Source organism: Rhamphochromis sp. 'chilingali', assembly GCF_963969265.1.
Source record: "Rhamphochromis sp. 'chilingali' genome assembly, chromosome: 16".
In the NCBI taxonomy this organism is placed as follows: domain Eukaryota; kingdom Metazoa; phylum Chordata; class Actinopteri; order Cichliformes; family Cichlidae; genus Rhamphochromis; species Rhamphochromis sp. 'chilingali'.
The window spans coordinates 18,110,087-18,131,955 of NC_137943.1; the positions used below are offsets into that span (position 1 = coordinate 18,110,087).

The following is a 21,869-nucleotide window of genomic DNA, read 5'->3' on the forward strand; positions in this document are numbered from 1 at the left end:
GGATATTGAGTCTAACCTAAAGGTCTAACACAGTGAAGCTTATTTCATTAGTTATTAAGACAGCACCAGGTTGGGCTTTTAGTTTCTCAGTGCAGCAGGACAGCAGATGACTTATGGGTGTAAGTGGTTGGGGGAGGTTGGCCCGATAAGGTGAGGCCAAGAGTAACCTCGCTGTTAGTTTCTAAGCTTTTCTGTTTCACTTAAGTTCACATGGGGTTTAAATGGATGCGGATGGTTTTCTAAGAATGATGTCAAGAAAAATTAGGTGACACTGGCTGGTGTCCTGTGTTTTCATGTTCAGGAGGCTTTCTTTGGAAAGGACCTGCTAGACAAAAGCAAGCAGAGCAGGCAACAGGGGGTCGAATCAGGATTACTAGAAGACGGACAAAGCCAAGTGGAGAGGAAGCATCCCACTAGCAGTTTTCTGGATCCCTCATCAGACCCTCTGCTTAGCGCATCAACAACATCCATTCCCCCCAGACCAGCAGCAGCACGTATGTATATACATTACTTTGGTTCTCCGCAGCAAGAGATGTAATATTCACTGATTCAAAGCATCGTACTGCACTGAATATTTGATATGACCAAAGACAGAGCATGCTCTGAACTTGGCCAGTGCTTTTAAAGAAACAATGCAGGTGTTTGGCAAAGGGTAAAACAGCATATAGTCCATGTTGCATGAAGTTTTAATGAATTTTGTCTCCCTTGTACTTACTTGTCCCCAATGAGAGTATTAACCGCTTCATGCAGAACTGAATGGGTTTGAAACATGTTTACTGAACACATGTTCAAATTGCATATTCCCCATTCATACATGACCAAAATGTTGGAGGTTAATCTCTGATAATTAGCATTCAGACCCTCGACTGCTGCTCCAACTAAAGCTAAACTAATTAAAGAATACTTAAATTCCAAAAGCGAAGTAAATACAGCGAACTTTCAGTTTCTGTTCTCTTTGCAAGCTCGCTCTGTCTTGCTACACTCACTGTGTGTGTCTTGCTCTCTTGATCTTTCTCTAAATTTTTCAAAAATTTTTAAATGCCCTTTATACTGACCTCAAGGATGGCACAGCCAGAAACAGAAGTGTAATATCCTGAATAATAGCAATGTGTTGTCAGGACTGAGTCCAGATAGAAAAGGTTTTTAGCAAAAAACTGCCATAAAATTAAAGATTAGAAGCTTGCCAGTATTCTAACAGTAGTTTAATTTATTATTTAAAGCGCAGTGCAGATAGTTTGTAACTTGCGCCATAGCTTTACATTGTTAGCCGCTCCCTGCACTCCAGTCAAATAGATGTGTCCAAGACTGATGACTGTAGCAGAAGTAGACTTAGATTGTGTTTGAAATCAAACAATCCCACCATTTCACTGACAGGTGAACAGGGATGTGGTATGATTGCTGATTCAATTTTCAGTCTTGTTCCAGCCTATTTAAATACCCAAACTTGATACACTCTGTCCACATATCTGGACATTTGGTAGCTTCTTATGTTGGCACGAATCGAACAAAACACGCGTCTATGAAGTTCTTCACAATTAGTAATTACCTGGCTCTTAGAGAGAAATATTTGATTTTTATTACAAAATTACTGTTTGATTTGACAAATTTGTCATAAACTAGGGTTAGTTTGCTTAATAGGCTGTCATTGTGTTTAAAGGCATCGTGATGACTTGGGAAGTGACAGTAATGAATACTGGATTCCCGAGAGGGTTGCAGATTTTTTTTGCCATTCAGAATCTGGTGTGCCTCATTTAAAAGAAAGAAACTCAGCAGTTTTAACAGTTCAGTAAAATAAAACACTGGAACCTTGACAACTGTGACTTTAAAAAATGGTGATTTATTTATTTATTACACTTTTACTTCAACTTTTTAAGGAAGAAAATAGAAAATTATTAGAAGAGACTATATTACGAGACAAAAAGCTAGAAGTCGAATGACTCACATCAGTCAAGGCCTTCACTGACGAAATCCATGAGACAGAAAACCTTACAGTTCATATAATTAAACTTATTCTTTAGTATACATTCTTTGGAAAGATACATCTGATATGGTACATTTGGAGTTTTTTTTTATTTTATTTGTGACATTTTTTAATGTTTATTTTTAACAGCAAATTCTACATGAGGCATCCAAACAGATGGTTCCAACTCTCATTCATGTCCGTTCATCATCATCAATTATGATTTGTGACAGTTTGGTTTTCTTCCTTTTTTTGTTCTTTTGTTCCTTTTTCCCCCCGCATCTACAGAGACGTCTGAGGAACCATTAGTTGATCTATCTGATGTTCTGAACACTGATGCAGACATCTTGGGAATGCTCGGAAAGCCAAGCAATGACTCTGGTGCGTTATGTATCTCACAGGCAGTCACAGTGGCAAGATTTTATTAATAGTCACCTAGCCGTGGGTATATAAAATAGTTTCACTCCTCAATTAGAAATTTCCCCAAATAGAAACAATCTTTTGCTTTCACTACGTTAATAATTTTTTAATATCACAATATTTTTTTGTTTGTTCACCTTTTTTGTTTTCTTTTTTGTTTGCATCATCTAAAGTGTGTTGTGCTTATGCTGTCTTCACTATTTTTTTTTCCACCCACTCATTTGATCTGGTTTTGGGTTCTTGTAGGTCTTGATTTTTGCCCCTTCCAGGTTGACAGCTCACCTCCTCCTTTTGGTAAGGGTGCTCTGGCCTACTAATCCCTTGCTTTAGTGCATTCTCCCCCTTTTACAGTGTCTCCGTGTCTCTATTTAAGTGTGCATGTATAAAAGCTGCTTCACACCAACCTTTTCTCAACCATTTCAGATTGTTTTAACACTCATTAACTTCTTAGTGCTTACCTAACACCGTGCACGGTATTCACTCAAGCGCCTATGGTGTGTGGGTCTTTGTTTGTGAACCTCCTATACCCTAACGCAAGTTCTTATCTGCCTAATCGAAAATGTCTCCAAGATAGCAGAGAAACAAATTGGCAAGGACATCCTAGTATTCAAGAAATGAGCAGTTTAGAACAAGAGGCCTTGGCAAATGTCCTTCTAATTCCTGAAGACGGTGAAATCCTCAGTTCTCATTCCTGTGGCTTTATGGCAAAAAGCATCTGCAGTTCATGTCCTTCATTCTTTGGAAGAAGAAAAAGAAATACTTTATTTATCTGAAATATTCTAAGGGCTTATATAATTTCGTTTTTGTACTGCTGTTGCCAACCAATGTTTGCAACCATCCTTGTATTGGTATTTAGTTTTGTGTTGAAGAAATTATTTAAATACTTTAAAGTGTCAGACATTAGTTGGAGAGGAGTGTGTTATGTTGGTAGTCGTGCTTTGATAAATTCTTATGTAATTCAAATTGAAAGAAATGTTTCAAAAGAAGCTCCATGGCTTTCTTTTAAAAAGAAAGGTCTTAAATGGAAGGCTAATGTAGGGGTTAGAACAGCATTTTCCTTCAGACTTTGTGTACCTTTAATCAGATTTAGTCTGACCTGTCTGAACTTTCACATATCCTAAAACATTCCTTTAAAACAATACAGGAACCCCAAGGAGCTGTAATTGTATAGTCTTTGGTCTTGGTTGTGTTCCACAGGCTGTTATGACACTTCAGTTCTATATTTCTGATCTCGTTCTTGCTCAGTATTTTGTTGGTTGCTGTGTATGTGTGCACATGTGTCTGTGTTATGATTTGTTTTTGCATTGACTGTGTGTTTCCACAGCTGGTCTGGACATTGGGCCCCTGGCAGACAGTTCCCCAGTGGCGCCCCAGTCTCAGGCAGGCCGGAGAACACCTCGAACCCTCTCAGAGGAACCCCTGGACGGCATTCTCAGCCCAGAGCTGGACAAAATGGTTACTGATGGTCAGTGTGGGAGACCAGGCGCCATGTTTAGCCACAGTTCTAACACAGGAACTTCCCACAGGGATTAAGAACCATTGTTGGTTGTTGCTTTTGGTTTTAGTTCATTGTGATTTAATTTAACAACACGCAAGAAATTCTGTGATACAGGCAGCGATGACGAAGTCCAGGCATTGTTAGGGATTTAGGAAAACAAGACATCCTGTGTGAACTTGAAATGAAGCGCTCCAATGGGAGCATTTTGTTCTTGATTTTGGGTCGCACAGTTTCCAACAAAAGTGAAGTAAAACAGCTGAAACGTTGTTGTAACCGTCAGCTAACTATTTATCCAATATTTATCGGGCATTTTAGTACATTGGGAATGTAGAGAACAGTGGATCAAAGTTAGTTCTGTGGAAAGTTTCTGTGCATTAAGCCCATCTTCTTCTTCTGGCTTTTAGTAGAAATTTGTTTTGCAACTTTAAGGCCCTTTGCTTTGGAACTTCAAAATGAATAATAATCTGTTTTTGTTGATTCTTTGTTTTTCAGAGTCAATTCTCAGCAAACTTTACAAAATTCCAGGTTTGTAATTTTTATCTTTCTTGTGAAAACTTAAGTTTGGTCCAGTTATTTCCCACCCAGCATAACTGACCTCTAAACTCATGATGAAGTGTTGTAACCAATTTCACCAATATAATGTTATAAAGATTAGTGTAATGAATGTTCTGGTTCCTTTAAAAGCAGTAATGGGATGTTCTCTGACATTGTATGCTACTACATTTCATACACATGTACGCTTACACTGAGCTGTCAAACTTTTTCAGAGCTGGAAGGAAAGGATGTGGAGGATCTCTTCACAGCAGTCCTGAGCCCCAGCACGAGCCAACCACCACCACAGGTGCCTCACCCCCAGGGTCCAGGGCCCCTCCCTGCCACACCTGGCACTAGCATGCCTCACCCCAATGCAGGTACATCATTAGTCATTTTGCCCTGATCAAATAAAAATATTACAAAATGTTTTTAAAATCTCCATCTACTTCACCTCGCAAATCTTGTGTTCAGGGAATCCCATGTTTCCAAGAATGCCAATGATTAATGGTATGATGGGACCAAACCAACGCTTCCCTACAAATCATGGAGCAGGGCCCTGCATCCCAGAAAATTTCTCTCCCCTCAACCGTATGCCTTTTACTGACAATCCGAGGTAAAGTCATGCTTCCCTTTCAACTGTTAATGCATTTTTTTTTCTTTACTCAGCAAAATCAGCAAAGTATAACTTTGGAGCTTCTGTTCTTTGTGTTACAGGGAAAGAAAGTTTAATCAGATGCCTAGAGAGGCAGTTGGTCCATGGCCCACCCCTACCCATGGCCCTGGCCCTACACCCCCTGGTTCTTTGCCCGAGGGGGACACTGAAGCCATGTCAAATGCCCAAAGGAGTACACTCAAGTGGGAAAAGGAGGAGACACTTGGAGAACTAGCCACCGTTGCTCCTGTGCTATATACTAATATCAATTTCCCCAACCTTAAAGAAGAATACCCAGGTTGGTATATAGCTCTAAAGCTTGAAGGCATTTTCTCTCCTGTTTGTGTTTTTTATGGTCCAGTTTACATTGTCATTCCTGTTATTTCTGCTCATTTCTGGTTATTGTTTTTATACTGACTGCATTACGTCATACAGTACAAACCATACCTTGTATGCACTTTGAGAGCTGCTGACTTGACAACTTTCTCCATTATTCTTCCTAGACTGGTCTACAAGAGTGAAGCAAATTGCAAAACTTTGGAGGAAAGCTAGTTCACAAGACAGGGCCCCATATGTGGTAAGATCAATGATTCAATTATCCCATTTAGTTTCAATTAAATCAAAGACTGTACAATGCAGGACACCAAAGTAGCTGCACAGACTTACCTAGTATGCAAAAGGCACACTCGTGTATCTGGCCAGTTGCCTTTTGCCAAACCAGTTTGAAACGCAGTCATTCTCTGATGAACTAATTAACAGCGGAAGTCTTGCTCAGAATTAAAGCTCCCTATTGCCTCTGTAATTAAGTTTACTGGAAGCCATTTTACCTGGTAGAGGCCCCTTTTAAAGACCCAGTCTCTGCTTGGCGAGTTTAGTTTTGGGGTTAACACTTATCTGTAAAAGGCTGATGGGATGTTGTTGAGAGTGTTGAATATGCTAACTCGAGAATGGAGCAACGCAGGATTTTCAAGTTGATACATAGATGCATCTACTAAAAATTGAGTTTGAATCTCAGTGACCTCAACCTCACGGTCAAAGGTCAACTTTTCTGAAAATCATGTAGGCTTTTCACATTTATGCCATAGGTGCATCTGTTAGGAGGCTGAGAGGATAGCACAGGCGGCTGCCAGTATTTTTTATTTGCAATCTTGTTTTAAAACCGCTATTGTGATACATCATCTTGGTTATGAACTATTGAGATACCTAATTTAACAATAAGAAGTTGACCTTCATCCTGCTCCATGTACAATATGTAAAGGCTATGCAGCCAAAGGATTAAGCATGGCAATCCCATCCAAAACAAATGCCTGCATATCATAAAAATATTATTTTTACTGCTATGAAATAATTATAATTCAGTATTGCGTACTAATGTTTGTAATAGTGTAAGTAGACATTACAGAGAATTGGGGGCTACATGGATAACCTTTATTTTTTTCTATAAGCTTGTATTTATCAAATCTCTCTAATCTGTTTTTGTTTTGTTTTTCAATTGTGATTGATTTGCTGTTTAGCAAAAGGCAAGAGATAACCGAGCAGCCCTGCGCATCAACAAAGTCCAGATGTCGAATGAGACCGTGAAGAGGCACCATCCACAGCAACAGCCCCCTGAGGTGTTTGATCCCAACATACCACTAGACACAGATCTCCTGTTTAAAGACCCTTTGAAACCAAAAGAGTCAGAGCATGAACAAGAGTGGAAGTTTAGACAGGTAAGAGTGTATGCAATGAAGTCAGTCAGTCGAATGCAGCGGCAGGTCCACTTTATATTAAGACAGCTAAGAAGTGGTGGTTTAGTAAAACACCCCCTAAAGAACTACACTATCCTCCACATTAACCCTGATGACATTGGTGGCTAGTAGGTCCAGCTCTTTTTTGGCATGAGACTGATAATTTATGCACCCCTTTTGTCATCTAATGCAGCTTTTCACTCTGTCCTTCCAACAGCAAATGAGGCAGAAAAGCAAACAGCAAGCCAAAATTGAAGCCACTCAGAAACTGGAGCAAGTAAAGAATGAACAGCTTCAACAACAACAACAACAGCAACAGCAACAACAGCAAACTAGTCAGTCAGAGGGAGATGCCAACAACAGTGGTAACCAAAGCCCAGCCTCCCAGCCCAGTAATGGCAGCATGTCCCCTATGCAGCAGGTCAACCCAAAAGAGAGCTTTTCCAGGACGCTATCAGGGACACCCACTTCAGGTCCTTCAGAGGATGTGTTCTTGCGACCCCCTCCTCCCCCTCCCTCTGGGCCTTCCTCCCAACCTCAGTCTCCACAAGTTTTCTCACCAGGTTCCTCTGGTTCCAGACCATCATCTCCATGGGATCCATATGCCAAGATGGTTGGGACCCCAAGACCTCCAACTCTCGGACCAAATGCGTGTCGAAGAATGCCCATGGAATCTGGTAAATCACCCACCTCCTTGATGGAGCAGCAGGACAGAGGGAGGCCCTCTCCTGCTCATGAATCTTTTGGTTCTCCCACATCAATGACCAGTGATCCTTACGCCAAACCTCCTGACACCCCAAGACCCACTGGTGAAGTTGACCCTTTTCTGAAGCCCATGGGTCCCCCCAGAGGCAGTCAAGCTGCTCAAGGAAGGCCTCCAATGGGTTCTCCTGGCAGAGACCCATACTCAAGGCCAATGATAAGAAATGATGCCTATCAGCGCATGACCCAGAACAGGATGATATTGTCTGACCCTTATTCAAGACCTTTACTCACGCCGATACCTGGAAGCAATGAGTCTGGCTCTGTCCCTCTATTTAAAACACCTATGCCCCCTCCTCAGGCTCAGGATCACTTCAACCGACCAGGCCCACATCCTACTGACAGATTCTCCCAGAATCAGCAAACTGACCCCTATGCCCAGCCTCCACACACCCCAAGACCGTCAGCGAATGACAACTTTACCAGTCCTCCCAGGATGGGCCAGCATCACCCACAGGGGCACTCCTTTGCTCAGCCAGGACCAATTGCTCAAATATCAAGAAATCCTTATGCACATGCACCTTCCACTCCAAGACCTGACCACTTCACATATGACCCTTTTGCCCAGCCTTCTGGTCCTAGCAAGCAAGCTGCTGACCCTTTCTCTCAGCCTGTAGCTAACCACCGATCCATCAATGAAGCAGGTGCTCAACCTCGACCGTTTTTTGAGCCCTATGCTCGACCACCTGGCACCCCACGTCCCCATGACAACTATGGTCAACCACCAAACACCCCCAGCCCATCCTCAGATCCCTACTCGCAGGCTCCAGCTACACCTCGTCCTAGTGGAATGAACCAGTTTTCTCATCAGTCTCACCCTGGACAGAGGATGTCCCCTTCGCACTCAATGGACCCTTATGCTCAGCCACCAGGTACTCCTCGGCCATCAGTGGGGGAAAGGTTTTCTAAGTCACCAGGCAGCATGAGGGGGTCAATGGAGCCATTTACCAGTACACCCGGGACACCAAGGCCAGGGAGTAGTGACATGTTTCCCCAGCCTGGAGTCCCAAGACCAATGCTGAATGATCCTTACAGCCATCCTCCAGGCACCCCGAGGCCTGGTCCTGATGGGCTTACCAGACAAGGGCCAAGACAAGGACCAATGGGAAGCCAGGATCCTTTCTCCCCAACCCAAGGTAGACTTCAAGAGCCCTTCCCTCACCCAGACTTACAAACACCAAAACACCCCAGTGTTTCAGACGATGGATTTATTCAGTCACCCTCAAGAAGACCGAGTCAGACACCTGTCCATGATCCATTTGAACAAGCACCCATGACCCCTCGTCCACAGTCAGAAAAAATGGAAATGAAAGATCAGTCAGTTGTGGGTAACAATGGAGCTGGCCTTCAGGACCCGGTCCAACTGTCCAACAATCCACAAATTCCTGTTTCAGCAGCAGAGGCTCAAACTGTTGCTCTTGCTGAGTGCGATGAAAGACTCAGACAGGTACGTGAACACTGTTTGTGTTGTATTCTGAATCTTATAGTTTTAAATATTAATGTTAACTGTCTAATAATATTATTAATAGCCAGTACCAAATTGGTAAGAACAACAAGAAAACTACACATATCACTACATTTACAATATTCAGAAATTGTGTGAGTATCAGACAGATACTTCAAATTTTATTCTACAATCCTGTAGTTTAAAACATTTTATGATGCTGTGTAAAATGTAAAAGGAAAAACAAAATTAAAAACCAAATCAAGTAAAAATACTATAAAGACAAAGTATCACATTTTGAAACTAAAATGTAATCTTTTTTTAAAAAGTGTGTAATGCACATTTCAGTCTCTTCTTAAACCCCTCCCTATCTATACTTCTAAGTATTATGGGATTCTTCTTGTATACCAATCATGTTACAGATTAAGTTTCCTGTGAGATGTTTCCATGTATTTTTAAAGAATTATGAGATTATTTTTATAACTACATTGTTGCTTCTCTTAAATTCATGAGTATATTGGGGCAGGGTCAATGATTTCTTTGAACATTTTCAGTTTAAAAAAAATACAAATGAAATCATTTACATATCATAGCATGTGTTTGTTTATACTTTACAGTGTCCTCTTGAAAATAGAGGACTATTTATAAACTTTATCTTCAACACAACTGTTCCAGACAAAATATGGACATACAGAAAACTAAAAGAAATCTCAAATAAAATAATGTTGTGCAGCAGCTATCTAAAAAAAAAACAAAAAAAACCCAAAAAACCCCAAATCAATTCTTTGAAAAGCTAAAAATGATTTTAAAAATTTAAATCTTTCAAACTTACAGCGACAACGAATTAGAGAACTGATCATCAAACAGCAGCAACAGAGGAGTGCCACCCGACAGGAGAGGGGCCCTCAGGAGCCTGCTGGCACTATAACCCCAGGAACGCCACGGCCATGGCCCCAAGAGGGTCCTGCTCAACCAGGGGAAATATTCACCCGGCCTCCTCCGCCTTATCCTGGACAAGGACCTATTAGAGGGCCGATGAGGTTTCCTGGACATTTTCCAGGGGATCAGCGTGTAGCCTTTCCTAATGAAGGTCAAATGCCCCGCGGCCCACATCCTGGAGATTTGAGACATCAGGGACCAAGGTTTGTTTTGTTATTCTTTTAATTACTTTTTGTGTTTCCAAATTTAAGTCTTCCCTTTATGTCTTTATAAGTTTTTTTTTCTTATCCCTCCCCCACAGGTTTGCTTTTCCACCTGGAGCTCTAGGACCTCATCGGTCTCAAGACTTCTTTCCAAGGGGGCAACACCCAATGCAAGATGTCCCTCCTCAAATGAGACGGTCTATGTCTGCTGAAATGGCAAAAAACATGGGAGCAAACCCTATGGGGATGCCCCAGCACTTCCCTCCTCGTGGTATGGCAATGCAGCAGCACAACATAATGGGGCAGCCTTTTATTGAACTGCGGCACAGAGCAGCAGAAAACAGACCACGCATGCCATTCCCTCCTGCCAACATGCAAGGAAGCAATTTGGATCCCAACTTCCAGAACCAAAGGCCTGCAGGTTTTCCAGGAGCACCCGATTCTAGGTTCCCCTTAAATCAGGGCCCCAGAATGATGGACCCTATGGCTAACCAAATTGGCCATTTACACCTCTCTGCCAGTATGGACAATCTTCATCAGCAAACCCAGATTCCAGGAAGCACACTCAAACAGTCTCCTCTGATGAGGTCCATGAGCCAGCCTGCCTCAAATGAGACTCCAAATATGTCAGCTTCCATGATCCTGTCTGCACCCCCTGCTGGACAGAGTGAGACTGTCTCGGTGACGAGCAGAGAAACTGTGGAGGAGAAACTAGATACAGAAGAATCTGCAGTCAAAGATCTAGAGGACGTGGAGGTAAAAGATCTAGTAGATGCTGACTTGGAAAACTTAAATCTGGATCCTGAAGATGGCAAAGACCTTGATTTAGAGACCAATGACCTACACCTTGATGACTTCCTGACATCTGGGAAATTTGACATCATTGCTTACACAGACCCTGATCTAGATGATATCAAGAAAGACATGTTTAGTGAGGAGCTGGATCTCAGTGATCCTATGGATGACAATACTGATGCCACAGATATCAACAAAAGCGCAAGCACCGTAACCGAGGCTTCTTCCAGTTCAGCATCTGTACTGGCAAAGTCAGAGACTATGGGTGAGCAGTCTGCAGTTGAAGTCAAGCTGGAGGTCCCTTTAAATAAGGACTCAGCTGCTCTGGCTCCTGGGCAAGAAATTAAAGCTGAGGTCAAAGATTGTCAACAACCACCTGATGTAGTAGACCAGCAAACTGCTGGAAATACCTTAATCTCCGATAAGAAAGGAGTGCTTTCTGACTCCACCCCAGTCCTGTCTAGTTTACTCATTAAGCAGCAGCCTGAAGAGCAATCATTAAACCCAATTGTTGAGTCTGTCAATCAAGGAGGTGACCTCATAGCCCAGCAGAACCAAGTCGCTGATGCTCAACATACCTCTGGACTTACAATGAGTCAAACAATACCTGACACAGTCACTGCAGGAGAGGTTCCCCTGAGTGGCTTTGGGCCAGACCATCAGGTTGGACTAACATCTGGAGTGGACCAGAGCGGTCTCACCCAGGCCCAGCAGGCAGTGTTAAACCAGGCAATGGGCCAGAATTCCCAACAACATCGGCCACTTCTGCTTGAGGAGCAACCACTCCTATTGCAGGACCTCCTGGACCAGGAGAGGCAGGAGCAACAGCAGCAGAGGCAGATGCAAGCAATGATACGACAGCGCTCAAGCAGCGACTTCTTCCCCAACATTGGTAAATGAATTTATAGCACCGCTTAGGTGTCACTTTAAGTTAAGTGCTATTTTGGTTTTTTTGGGTTTTTTTAAATCATTATTTTATTTGTTTTGTTGTGTTTTGTTGTTGTTTTTTTCTTCGTGTTTTTTGCAGTGTTTATTTCTGACAGTCATTATTTTAATCTGCAGATTTTGATGCCATCACTGACCCCATCATGAAAGCCAAGATGGTTGCTCTTAAAGGCATCAACAAAGTCATGGTTCAGAACAACATGGGAATGCCTCCCATGGTCATGAACAGGTAAGAATTCCACAAGAATGCATTTTCTATAGTGAGTAGAAAATAAGATGGTTATATGGGGAGTATACATAATTGATTGGAATGACTTCTGTGTGTCACAGATTTCCACCTGGTCCAGCACCACCTTGTCCTGAAAGTGCACCACTTCCTCCACAAGTTGTTGGACAGGTAACATGAATGGGTTTTTTTCTTGGTTTTGGGGGGTTGGGGTGGGGCTAAACTTTATAATGCTCTTATCTGTTATAACCTTCTTTTTAATATATATTTTTTTTATCTCAGGATGGAAAATTGACACAAGTAACAAGACCAAGTCCGCCAAATTTCGGACCTGGATTTGTCAGTAAGTTTTCCAGAATCCCTGCGGCCTCACTGTTTTGGGTTTTATAGTCTTTTCAGGCTAGAAATATTAAGATGATTGTTTTTTTATGTTTTCAAGATTGCTAAGAAAAGAGCTTTTTTTACCACCTTCTTTCAGACAATGCTCAGAGGGCTCAGTATGAAGAGTGGCTCCAGGAGACTCAGCAACTACTTCAAATGCAGCAGAAGTTTCTGGAAGAGAAGATCGGCGCTCACAGGAAGTCGAAGAAAGCCCTGTCTGCCAAGCAGAGAACAGCTAAGAAGGCAGGGAGAGAGTTCCCTGAGGAGGATGCTGAGCAGCTCAAACATGTCACAGAGCAGCAGGGTGTAGTGCAAAAACAACTGGAGCAGGTAAATGCTTGGCCTGTCAAGCTCTAGTACTGAATTCTCTCAAACCCCCACTTCTCACAGAGACTGGCATGAGCACTGTCCTTTCTTTTATCCTGTGACCGAAGTTTGAATACTAAAAGTATTTCCTGCATCCAAACTGTTTGTCCAAATATTAGAGCAAAACACAGGGTAAAGCTTTAATAAGATCTAACTGAGTAAGGTTGGAAAAACTTGAAGTGTTCAATGTTCTGAAAGAGAAACACCCACACATGTGTGATCTAAGAGAAACACAGTTGTTGCCTTTTTTTTTTTTTTTTTTTGATGTTCACTACCTTCACTTAATTTTTGAAGAATATGATGTTTTCTATTGCAAGGTATAATCTCTAACTGTATATTATATTTTAGCAGGCATAATTAGAGTGAAATATTAGTTGCCTTTACTCAAACTCTCTATGGGTATAGGACACAAACCACAGGCATTTGCTTTTTCTTCACCAAAACATACAGTCTTATGTCTTCACTGCAGCCCTCTTTGACTCTAAAAGTGCACTTTGCTGAGTTAAAATTTGAACATTGTTAAAAGTTATTTTGTGAATTTATAGAAAGTAACTTTATTTTTTTACTTTGTCTCAGATCCGCAAGCAGCAGAAAGAGCATGCTGAACTGATTGAGGAGTACAGAGTAAAACAGCAGCAAAACAATATGACACCTATGATGCCTGCAATGCACCCGTTGCCAGGCCCCACTGGCATGGTGCCCAGTGGCCCACCAATGGTTCAGCCTCCTATAAATCCCATGATGCAGATGCCACTTCATCCCAGCCAGCCAAATGTACCTCCACGTATGCCCAACGCACCACCTGGCTGGCATCCCGGTACTTCTATGCCCATGGGAGGACCAGGAATGCCACATATAATGCCTCCCCAGGTACCTATGGGAAATTCAGCCCAACCGCTTCAGATGCCAATGGGTAATGTACCGCAGCACTCTCAAATGCCTTTGGAGCCCCAAGCACCACCTGCTCCTCCAGGTGCCATAAAACCCATGCAGGCAGGTGGTGTGAAGTTTGATGACAACAACCCATTCAGTGAAGGCTTCCAGGAGCGCGAGCGGAGGGAACGGCTCCGGGAGCAGCAGGAGAGACAGCGGGTGCAGCTCATGCAGGAAGTCGAACGTCAAAGAGCACTTAAACACCGCATGGAAATGGAGCAGCAAGGGATGATGGGATCAGATGGGAACATGGCACCACTCTCTCAAATGCCATTTTTTAATGCAGAGCTGCCACAAGACTTCATGCAGCCACAAAGGCCTCCTCTGCAACATCAACAACAACTTGGACCAATTTTTCCTCAGCAGCAGGGTATGCAGCCTGGTATGGGCTCAGTGGCTGGAACATTTATACAGGGTGAGAGGAGAGCCATGGTGGGCAATGGCTTGATGCCACCAGAGATGGGGCCTGATAATGTTGCTCTGCAAGGACCAAACTTTCCTCACGGTCAGCCCAGGCCTCGTCAGTTCAGTGGACCAGGAATGCTTCCAATGCCAGGTGAGGGTCCACCATTTGGGGGTGACTCGTCAACACCTTTACCATCCAACTTTCCAGGCTCAGGTCAGTCTCTGATTCAGCTTTATTCCAACATCATCCCAGATGAGAAGGGGAAAAAGAAGAGGAACCGCAAAAAGAAGAAAGATGATGATGCAGATTCAGTCAAGACATCTTCCACTCCCCACTCAGACCTTACAGCCCCTCTCACACCATGTGTCTCAGACACTTCCTCTACTCCAACCAGAAATCCCCATCTCTTTGGAGATCAGGACCTGTCCAGGTCCCCTTTACTGGGATCTTCCACCCCCAGTCACTCAGAGCTTGAGCGGCAACTTTCTGGTGGGCAATCTGGACAATCTGCTCTGTCATCAGAAGCAGCGAGGGCCCAGGCACAAGCTCAGGAACATGACAGAATCCTCAGCAACATAAAGCTGGAGCAGACTGATGCTAGTGAGTGTCACGGACCAAAAGAAGGTTCCATTGGCCCAGAAATGAGCTCTGTGAAAGAAGAGGGTAACAAAGGGAGCGTGTCTCCGTTCCCTGCTGGGCAGAGTCCAAACAAAGGAGAAGCTGGTAATGAACTATTGAAGCACCTTCTGAAGAACAAGAGTACACCTCCACCTGGATTGTCTCAGCAGAGATCAGAGGAAAGCCTACGGTCAGAGGAGGAGGAAACCACTGACTGCAAAACCTTACTGAGGCAAAGCTCCATGGACAGCAATGGGGTCAGTTTTTGTGTTAATCATATAGTTACAGAATGCCGAGGGGGTGATCAGCATAGTGAGTCATTTGCAGGCTGAGTGATTCAGAGTGATTCAGATGGGAGGGTCATCATAGCTAAATTAGAATGAATCATAGCTGTCAGAATATGAATGAGTCATAGTTATGTGTTTGAAAACATCTAACTTGAAGTCATTATGCTGCTCAAGTAAAAATTTTTTTGCTCATGTTTTGTTTGTTTTTGTTTTTTTCTGTCTCACCTCCAGGCATACTCAGATGGCACCCATGACTTTCCTGGACCTCTGCTCCCCGAGCAGAAGAAGAAAGGGAGAAACAAGAGAGCACCAAAAGCAGGAGAAAAACCTGTTTCTCGCTACAAGAAGAGGAAAAAGGAAGGAGATGAAAGGCAACTGATGCACACTGGACCAGACTCTGTAATGACCCAAATCAAACAGGTAAGTTGGTTTATATATATATATATATATATATATATATATATATATATATATATATATATATATATATAAGTTGGTTTATTTATATATATATATATTGTTCTGTTGTTGTACCTGCTCCTCTTCCAATTGATGGGTGCTGTGTGTTGTTAGCTTGAAAGGCTGTAGTCTGAAGGCAGAATGTGAGATTCATTTGAACTTAAAATACTTGAGGACATTTCAGTGATTGTGGTCGGGATGGTTTGTGCAAGAATATATCTGGTCTGACTTCTCTGCTAACCTTCCACCGGTCTGCTTGTCTCTGCTAACACAGCAGCTCTCTCTGCTGCCTCTCATGGAGCCTCTGATTGGGGTCAACTTTGCCCATTTTGCTCCCTACGGCAGTGGCCAGCTCAATGGAGAGAACCTTTTGTCTGGTACTTTTGGCAGCGCCTCACTAGATGGAGTTTCTGATTATTATTCCCAGCTGGCCTACAAGGTGAGATCTTACTGCTTCACTAAGGGGATACCAGATAAACAAAGGGTGGGTGTGTGTTAAGTGTGTCTGTGGCACTGTGGCACTGTGTGCCTGACATTGCATTGCACTTGGCTTCTACAGCAGAGTAATTTGAGCAATCCACCGACCCCGCCGGCATCTCTTCCTCCCACTCCACCACCTGTGAACCGACAGAAAATGATCAACGGTTTTGCCACAACCGAAGAGCTGGCCAGCAAAGCCGCTGCTATGGGTAAGCACTCATAAAGGTCCAAGATGGGCTGACCGATTGTGTTTCCATAATCTTAAAATGGGAGCAGAAAATGGAAGGAGGCATTCATACATATTAACGTTGTTTTCCTGTTGCAGTTTCCAAGGGCCTGGTCCCAAAGCCGCTGCATGTTCCATTTAGGAGTGAGGAAGATCTGTTAGCTCGGGCCATCGCTCAGGGACCCAAAACTGTGGATGTTCCAGCTTCTCTTCCCACACCACCTCACAACAACCAGGAAGAGCTCAGGTAACGGATAAAAAATAGTACTTCATGATTTATTTGGGCTGCAGTGTTTTAACAGAGTTGCTCATTTATTTATATATTTTCCTTGTTGTAGTAATCGAGGACAGGAGCCTTGCAAGGAGAGGGACACACCTGACAGCTTTGTTCCATCTTCATCTCCCGAGAGCGTGGTTGGCATGGAGATCAGCCGTTACCCAGACTTGTCTCTGGTAAAGGAAGAGCCGCCATCCCCTTGCCTGTCTCCTGTCCTCCCCATGCTTCCTGCACCTGATGGGAAAGGTAAACGCATATATCTGTTTTATTTAGTTATTTATTTTATGCAGTATATACACAAAGCTCCACTAAAAAGTAAATTCATGGTTTTCACATTAGTGTATCCTCGAGGGTCCATTTGATGTAAATGTGATCATCTTTCCAGATCTGCAGGGGTCAGCATTCTCAGCATAAAGGCCAAAATTTAGCAATGTGATGACTTTATACAAACACACCAGCTTTGCAACTTCCACAAATGAGATGTTGCACACACTTAACTATGGTGCTCCTTTTCTGGCTTTCCATTATGTTTTTAGTGTGCATGTGCAGAATGTATATGCATAAGAATCCTTTACAGTTTGCATAAAAGTATGTGGAAGATGGCTGTGTATGCCTTTGTATGATCACATTTGAACAGTGCAGCAGTTTTTGAGAGTGGTTTGCTTTTTCAATTCATTAGGGACCCAGATCAAACTGCAGGATGTCAAGACTGAGCCTTCTTCGATGTTCTTTGGCTCCCCCTTTGGCTCCATGTCTAATGATTCCAAACAAGGGATGGTTTCTGTTGCTATCACTCTGAGACCAGCTGCAGCTGAGGTAACAATACTTAACATTTACTGAGGTTAGACAAAAATCTGACATTCCGTATTTTCGGCACTATAAGGCACATTTAAAATCCTTTAATTATCTCAAAAATCGACAGTGCGCCTTATAATCTGGTGCGCCTTATGTATGAATTCTGAAAACTCTAAATTCTTTCATCAATTTCATCAACAGTAATTTGTGACAGCAGTTTATTTCTAAATAAACTGCTGTCACTTCCAACATAAATGAAGACAGAAAACTAAACAGCAGTGACGTTTGTAGGGTTACTGAAATTGGGATAGCTGGTATGTAATCATGTGCTACGTGATCGCTAGCGACACAGCTATGTTAGCATAACATAAACAGTGAAGCTGGAGGGTGAATGCTAATGCTTGTTTTGCTTAATGCGTCTTATAATCCGGTGTGCCTTATGTATGAAAACAGACCCGTTCATTGACAGTGCGCCTTATGGTCAGAAAAATACAGTAATTCTTTTCCCAGTTCTCTCATTCTATATCATATCAGACATGTGCATAATCTGGCCACACAGTAAGAGAAAGATAATTATTGCAAGGGTTTGTTTTAAGGAGGATGCTTGTTTTTATTAGTCAGAGTCTAATTCTGAGAAATTACAGAGTTCTTAAAATAATAGCTTAATTTTTCTACACACATTATTTTAGGATTATTCAAGTTCTATTAATTCTTGCACGTGCAAGATATTTAAAGCTGCATATTAACTTAGCTATCCTAGTTTATTGGCAGATTTCATTTTACATGAGAAAGTAAACTACTTTTAAATCAGCTGATATTGGCATTTTAGTTCCTAAGAGATTCACTTCTTAATATTAAATCAGAGGAGTAATACAGAAGTCAACATTTAACAGCTTTAAGTGCCTTTTTACTTGGAGCACTTGGGTGACTATGGTGGACGAATTTAGAGGACAACTTGCATTGCTCTAAATTTCTATTTATTTGTTTTATTTATTTTTCAGAACATTACCGGTGTGGTGGCAGCCATTTCAGACCTCTTGTGTGTGAAGATCCCCAGCAGTTATGAGGTCAGCAGCACCCCAGACAGGGGGCCCCTATCTATGGTCAGTGGTCAAAGGGTGGGCCCACATGGCATGGAGCCACGGCCTCCCATGCTTTTCAATGGACAAGGAGACAGTGGAGGACTGCATGGACGGCCGGGACAAATGATCAGAACCAGTGGACCACAGGGAATGATGCAGCAGCAGGCACATCATTTCCGTTTCCATCCCAACAGCCCAGGTAGGGAATAAAACTAAATTAAACAAGAGCATCTCTGATTCCACCCGGTGCAGTAATACAGCCTGTAATTGAAATGTCATGTTTGATTTAAGCTAAATATAATCACTCCCCGTGAAAAAGCACAATTCAGCAATACTCTTTTGATACCTAATCACTTCCCTTTAAACATCCATAGGAGCGCTTTTGTTTTTTAACAGTTTTTTGAGTGTACCATTATTTATCTGAGGCTGAAGGTAGCCTACAGTCCAATTCTATAAAGGCTGTTTTATTTTGTTTGCTAAAGTTTGTTTAGTCCAATTAAAGATTCAATCATCTGTAGGTTACTGTCAGAGATGTTAAAAATTGATCTAATTTTGCATCACTTTTCTGTTACATCAGGCAATGCTGGAGCTCGAGGACCTGATCACAAGATCCCTGGCAGCTCTGGATGTAAACCCCAGTGGTGCTGCCACTGTAAGGTGGTGGTTCTGGGAAATGGAGTGCAGAAAGCCATCAAAGACCTCCCTGTTCACATGAAGGTACCAGATGCATTGGCTGCACAGTCATGTATATATTAACTGTGCACACCACCTGTCAAATAAAAGCTAAAAGTTGAAATTATAACCTTTACAGGAAGCCTGAATGGACTGAGGATGTAGTGCTTCTCCATTCCTTACTCAGAGATCAAGGCCACAGATAATAAATTGCTTCTGATCGTCAGCAGCTCTCATGAACAAAAAGGCTCTGATATCTAACGCCGTTGACTAAAGTACACCATATTTTAATATAGTGCCATGTGACAGTTTTGCCCCTGAGCAAAATTTCTATCACAAGTAAAAGATGAGCTGATTTCCAAAAAGCATTAAGTCAAAGATGACACATGGCTTTAATATTTTAACAAAGATTACTTTTCTATATTTAGTAATTTATTTATTTTTTTTAATTAGACACTCTGCAGGTCAGCATCTGTGGTACCACAGTTTATCACCTTGTGAAACAGAGTCTAAGAGTCTTCAGATTCAAACTTGTTCTTGTTCTGTCTTTACAGCTTGAACCTCTTAAGGTAGTAATTCATTGTGAATAATGAGTCCTGCAGTAGATGCTTCCTTCGGTTGATCTTTTTTTTTTTTTTTTAAATAACGTTCGATGTATACGTGCAGACTTTGCTGTTCTTTAAGTAAATCTGCTCCTTCCTGCAAATTATTCTGCATGCCGCTGTCAATAAAAGCCAAAAGCATGACTCATTAGTCTGTGAACTTAGCAGTTAGTTAAAGCTTTCATTTATGCATCACATAACCTTTTATAATGATGACTGTGTCCATGCCAAAGCCCCGATGAGCTAGTTAAAATGTGAATTTTTGGTAAAGTTATCCGAGAACTCAAGCTTTAGCTCCTTTCCTTTTTACGGCTGTGAAATTGTACAAAATGCAAATTTGCACTAATGTTGCTTGATATGTTGAAATTATGTTTTTGTTTTAACTTTATGCATTTTGGAGATGACTATAGCTTTGATTTGTGTAATGAGTCCCACTGTCAGAAATTTGGATCATTTCAATGTCATGTATACATATAATATTGAGATTATTATATGAGCTGTGATTGGTTGGCTTACCAGATTTTTACGTTGGAGAAATGAAGTATTAAAACTCCTTTCACCCTGAAGGGCCACACTTATCAATATATTCATATGCACGGCACTGGAATAACACTGAACATGTGCTCTGATTATGTAAATCTTTCCTAATGGAGTTAAATAGATTTCAGATCAGTTAGTAGGTTAAACAGCAGTATTTAGGTTATTTAAATATTGCATAATTTATTTTTCAACATCGCTTTGCCTTGAGTGGCTTCCATTAGTCAGATGTTGACTTACACCTCATTCCTAATTCAGCTTCTTCAAACTTGGACTGATTTTCTTCTCGTTAGGAATCTGAAGGCCGTTTTAAATCTGAAGACGACTTGGTCTTCTGCAGCCACAACTGCTTCCATCTCTACTGTTCATCACCACCACTGCAGTCCAGATCAACCACAGAATCTAAGGTTTGTACCACTGTAACCCATGCACATCTCCTAGAAATCTGAGTCTTAAAAAAGCATTTGACTTTTATGTTTGGCACTTTTTTTTCCCTTGTCATCTTCCCAGGAGTCTGTGTCCCTCCTCCCAGCCTCTGAGCAAACAGAGAGCCTTTCTAAAACTCAGCACCAGTACAGTAACAACATGTCCTCCCTGGATGTCCATTGTCTGGCCCAGCTTCAGCCAAAGCAGTCACCCCCCTCTACACCTCCCATCCCATTCCCTTCAGCAGGTGAGACACCCAAGACTGACGCAAAATCCGATGCCCTCAAAGTGACAGTGAAGCTGAAGTCCAGGCCAAGGTCCCACGACGGCTGGCATCAGGGAAAGAGACAGAAAGGACTCCGATGGAGGAAATGGACTGTCCAGGTGGTGGTGCCAAGAGGGAATTCGCAGCTCCCGGATGAGGATAAGATTGATGAGCTCCTGAAGAAGCTTGGAGCCTCCCTGCGCCCTCCAGTGTCACTCAAGGACCAGAGACGCTGCTGTTTCTGCCATCAGTTTGGAGATGGAATGACTGATGGTCCTGCCAGGCTGCTCAATCTAGATCTCGATGTGTGGGTTCATCTCAACTGTGCCCTTTGGTCGACTGAGGTGTACGAGACTCAAGCTGGCGCCCTCATCAACGTGGAGCTTGCGCTGCGGCGTGGTCAAACTATACGATGCGCCTACTGTCAGCAGACCGGAGCCACCAGCGGCTGCCACCGCCTGCGCTGCACCAATGTCTACCATTTCACCTGTGCCCTGCATGCTCAGTGCACCTTCTTCAAGGATAAGACCATGCTCTGCCATGCCCACAGGCCCCGGGGAACAGCGGGACATGCTCTGGAGCACGAGCTGCGATGCTTTGCCGTGTTCCGGCGTGTTTATGTCCAGAGAGACGAAGTGCGTCAAATTGCCACGGCTGTGCAGCAGCCCGAGTTAGGTTACACCTTTCGGGTAGGCAGTCTGGTGTTGCATGCGATCGGCCAGCTCACACCGCTACAGATGGCGTCCTTCCATTCCTCAACAGCCATCTTTCCAGTTGGCTATGAAGCTTGCCGCATTTACTGGAGCATGCGCCATGGCAATCGCCGCTGTCGCTACATCTGTTCAGTTGAAGAGAGAGACGGGATACCAGAGTTTACCATCAGAGTCATCGAACAAGGCTACCAAGACATGGTCCTGACTGACACCTCTGCTAAAGGTTTGCCCTCAGG

General features: G+C 42.8%; 1 protein-coding gene across 8 annotated transcripts in view; it reads left to right on the forward strand.

Annotated features, from left to right (window-relative positions):
- Positions 1–21,869, forward strand: part of kmt2cb (lysine (K)-specific methyltransferase 2Cb) — a 97,381-nt gene that overhangs the window by 67,289 nt on the left and 8,223 nt on the right. For 3 of the 8 annotated variants that reach the window (XM_080907761.1, XM_080907756.1, XM_080907763.1), the window contains 28 exons: positions 302–494; positions 2,249–2,341; positions 2,627–2,674; positions 3,705–3,845; positions 4,371–4,403; positions 4,646–4,789; positions 4,884–5,025; positions 5,127–5,362; positions 5,568–5,641; positions 6,579–6,776; positions 7,012–9,003; positions 9,835–10,142; positions 10,241–11,829; positions 12,000–12,111; positions 12,213–12,279; positions 12,391–12,451; positions 12,587–12,819; positions 13,432–15,069; positions 15,331–15,519; positions 15,833–15,997; positions 16,118–16,247; positions 16,364–16,511; positions 16,603–16,787; positions 17,221–17,357; positions 18,338–18,617; positions 18,996–19,135; positions 20,523–20,636; positions 20,740–21,856. In XM_080907761.1, the coding sequence (XP_080763887.1) occupies positions 302–494; positions 2,249–2,341; positions 2,627–2,674; positions 3,705–3,845; positions 4,371–4,403; positions 4,646–4,789; positions 4,884–5,025; positions 5,127–5,362; positions 5,568–5,641; positions 6,579–6,776; positions 7,012–9,003; positions 9,835–10,142; positions 10,241–11,829; positions 12,000–12,111; positions 12,213–12,279; positions 12,391–12,451; positions 12,587–12,819; positions 13,432–15,069; positions 15,331–15,519; positions 15,833–15,997; positions 16,118–16,247; positions 16,364–16,511; positions 16,603–16,787; positions 17,221–17,357; positions 18,338–18,617; positions 18,996–19,135; positions 20,523–20,636; positions 20,740–21,856 (9,907 nt within the window). The remainder of the gene's footprint in view (positions 1–301; positions 495–2,248; positions 2,342–2,626; positions 2,675–3,704; positions 3,846–4,370; positions 4,404–4,645; positions 4,790–4,883; positions 5,026–5,126; positions 5,363–5,567; positions 5,642–6,578; positions 6,777–7,011; positions 9,004–9,834; positions 10,143–10,240; positions 11,830–11,999; positions 12,112–12,212; positions 12,280–12,390; positions 12,452–12,586; positions 12,820–13,431; positions 15,070–15,330; positions 15,520–15,832; positions 15,998–16,117; positions 16,248–16,363; positions 16,512–16,602; positions 16,788–17,220; positions 17,358–18,337; positions 18,618–18,995; positions 19,136–20,522; positions 20,637–20,739; positions 21,857–21,869) is intronic. The other 5 variants (XM_080907757.1, XM_080907760.1, XM_080907758.1 and 2 more) reach the window with 5 other exon arrangements.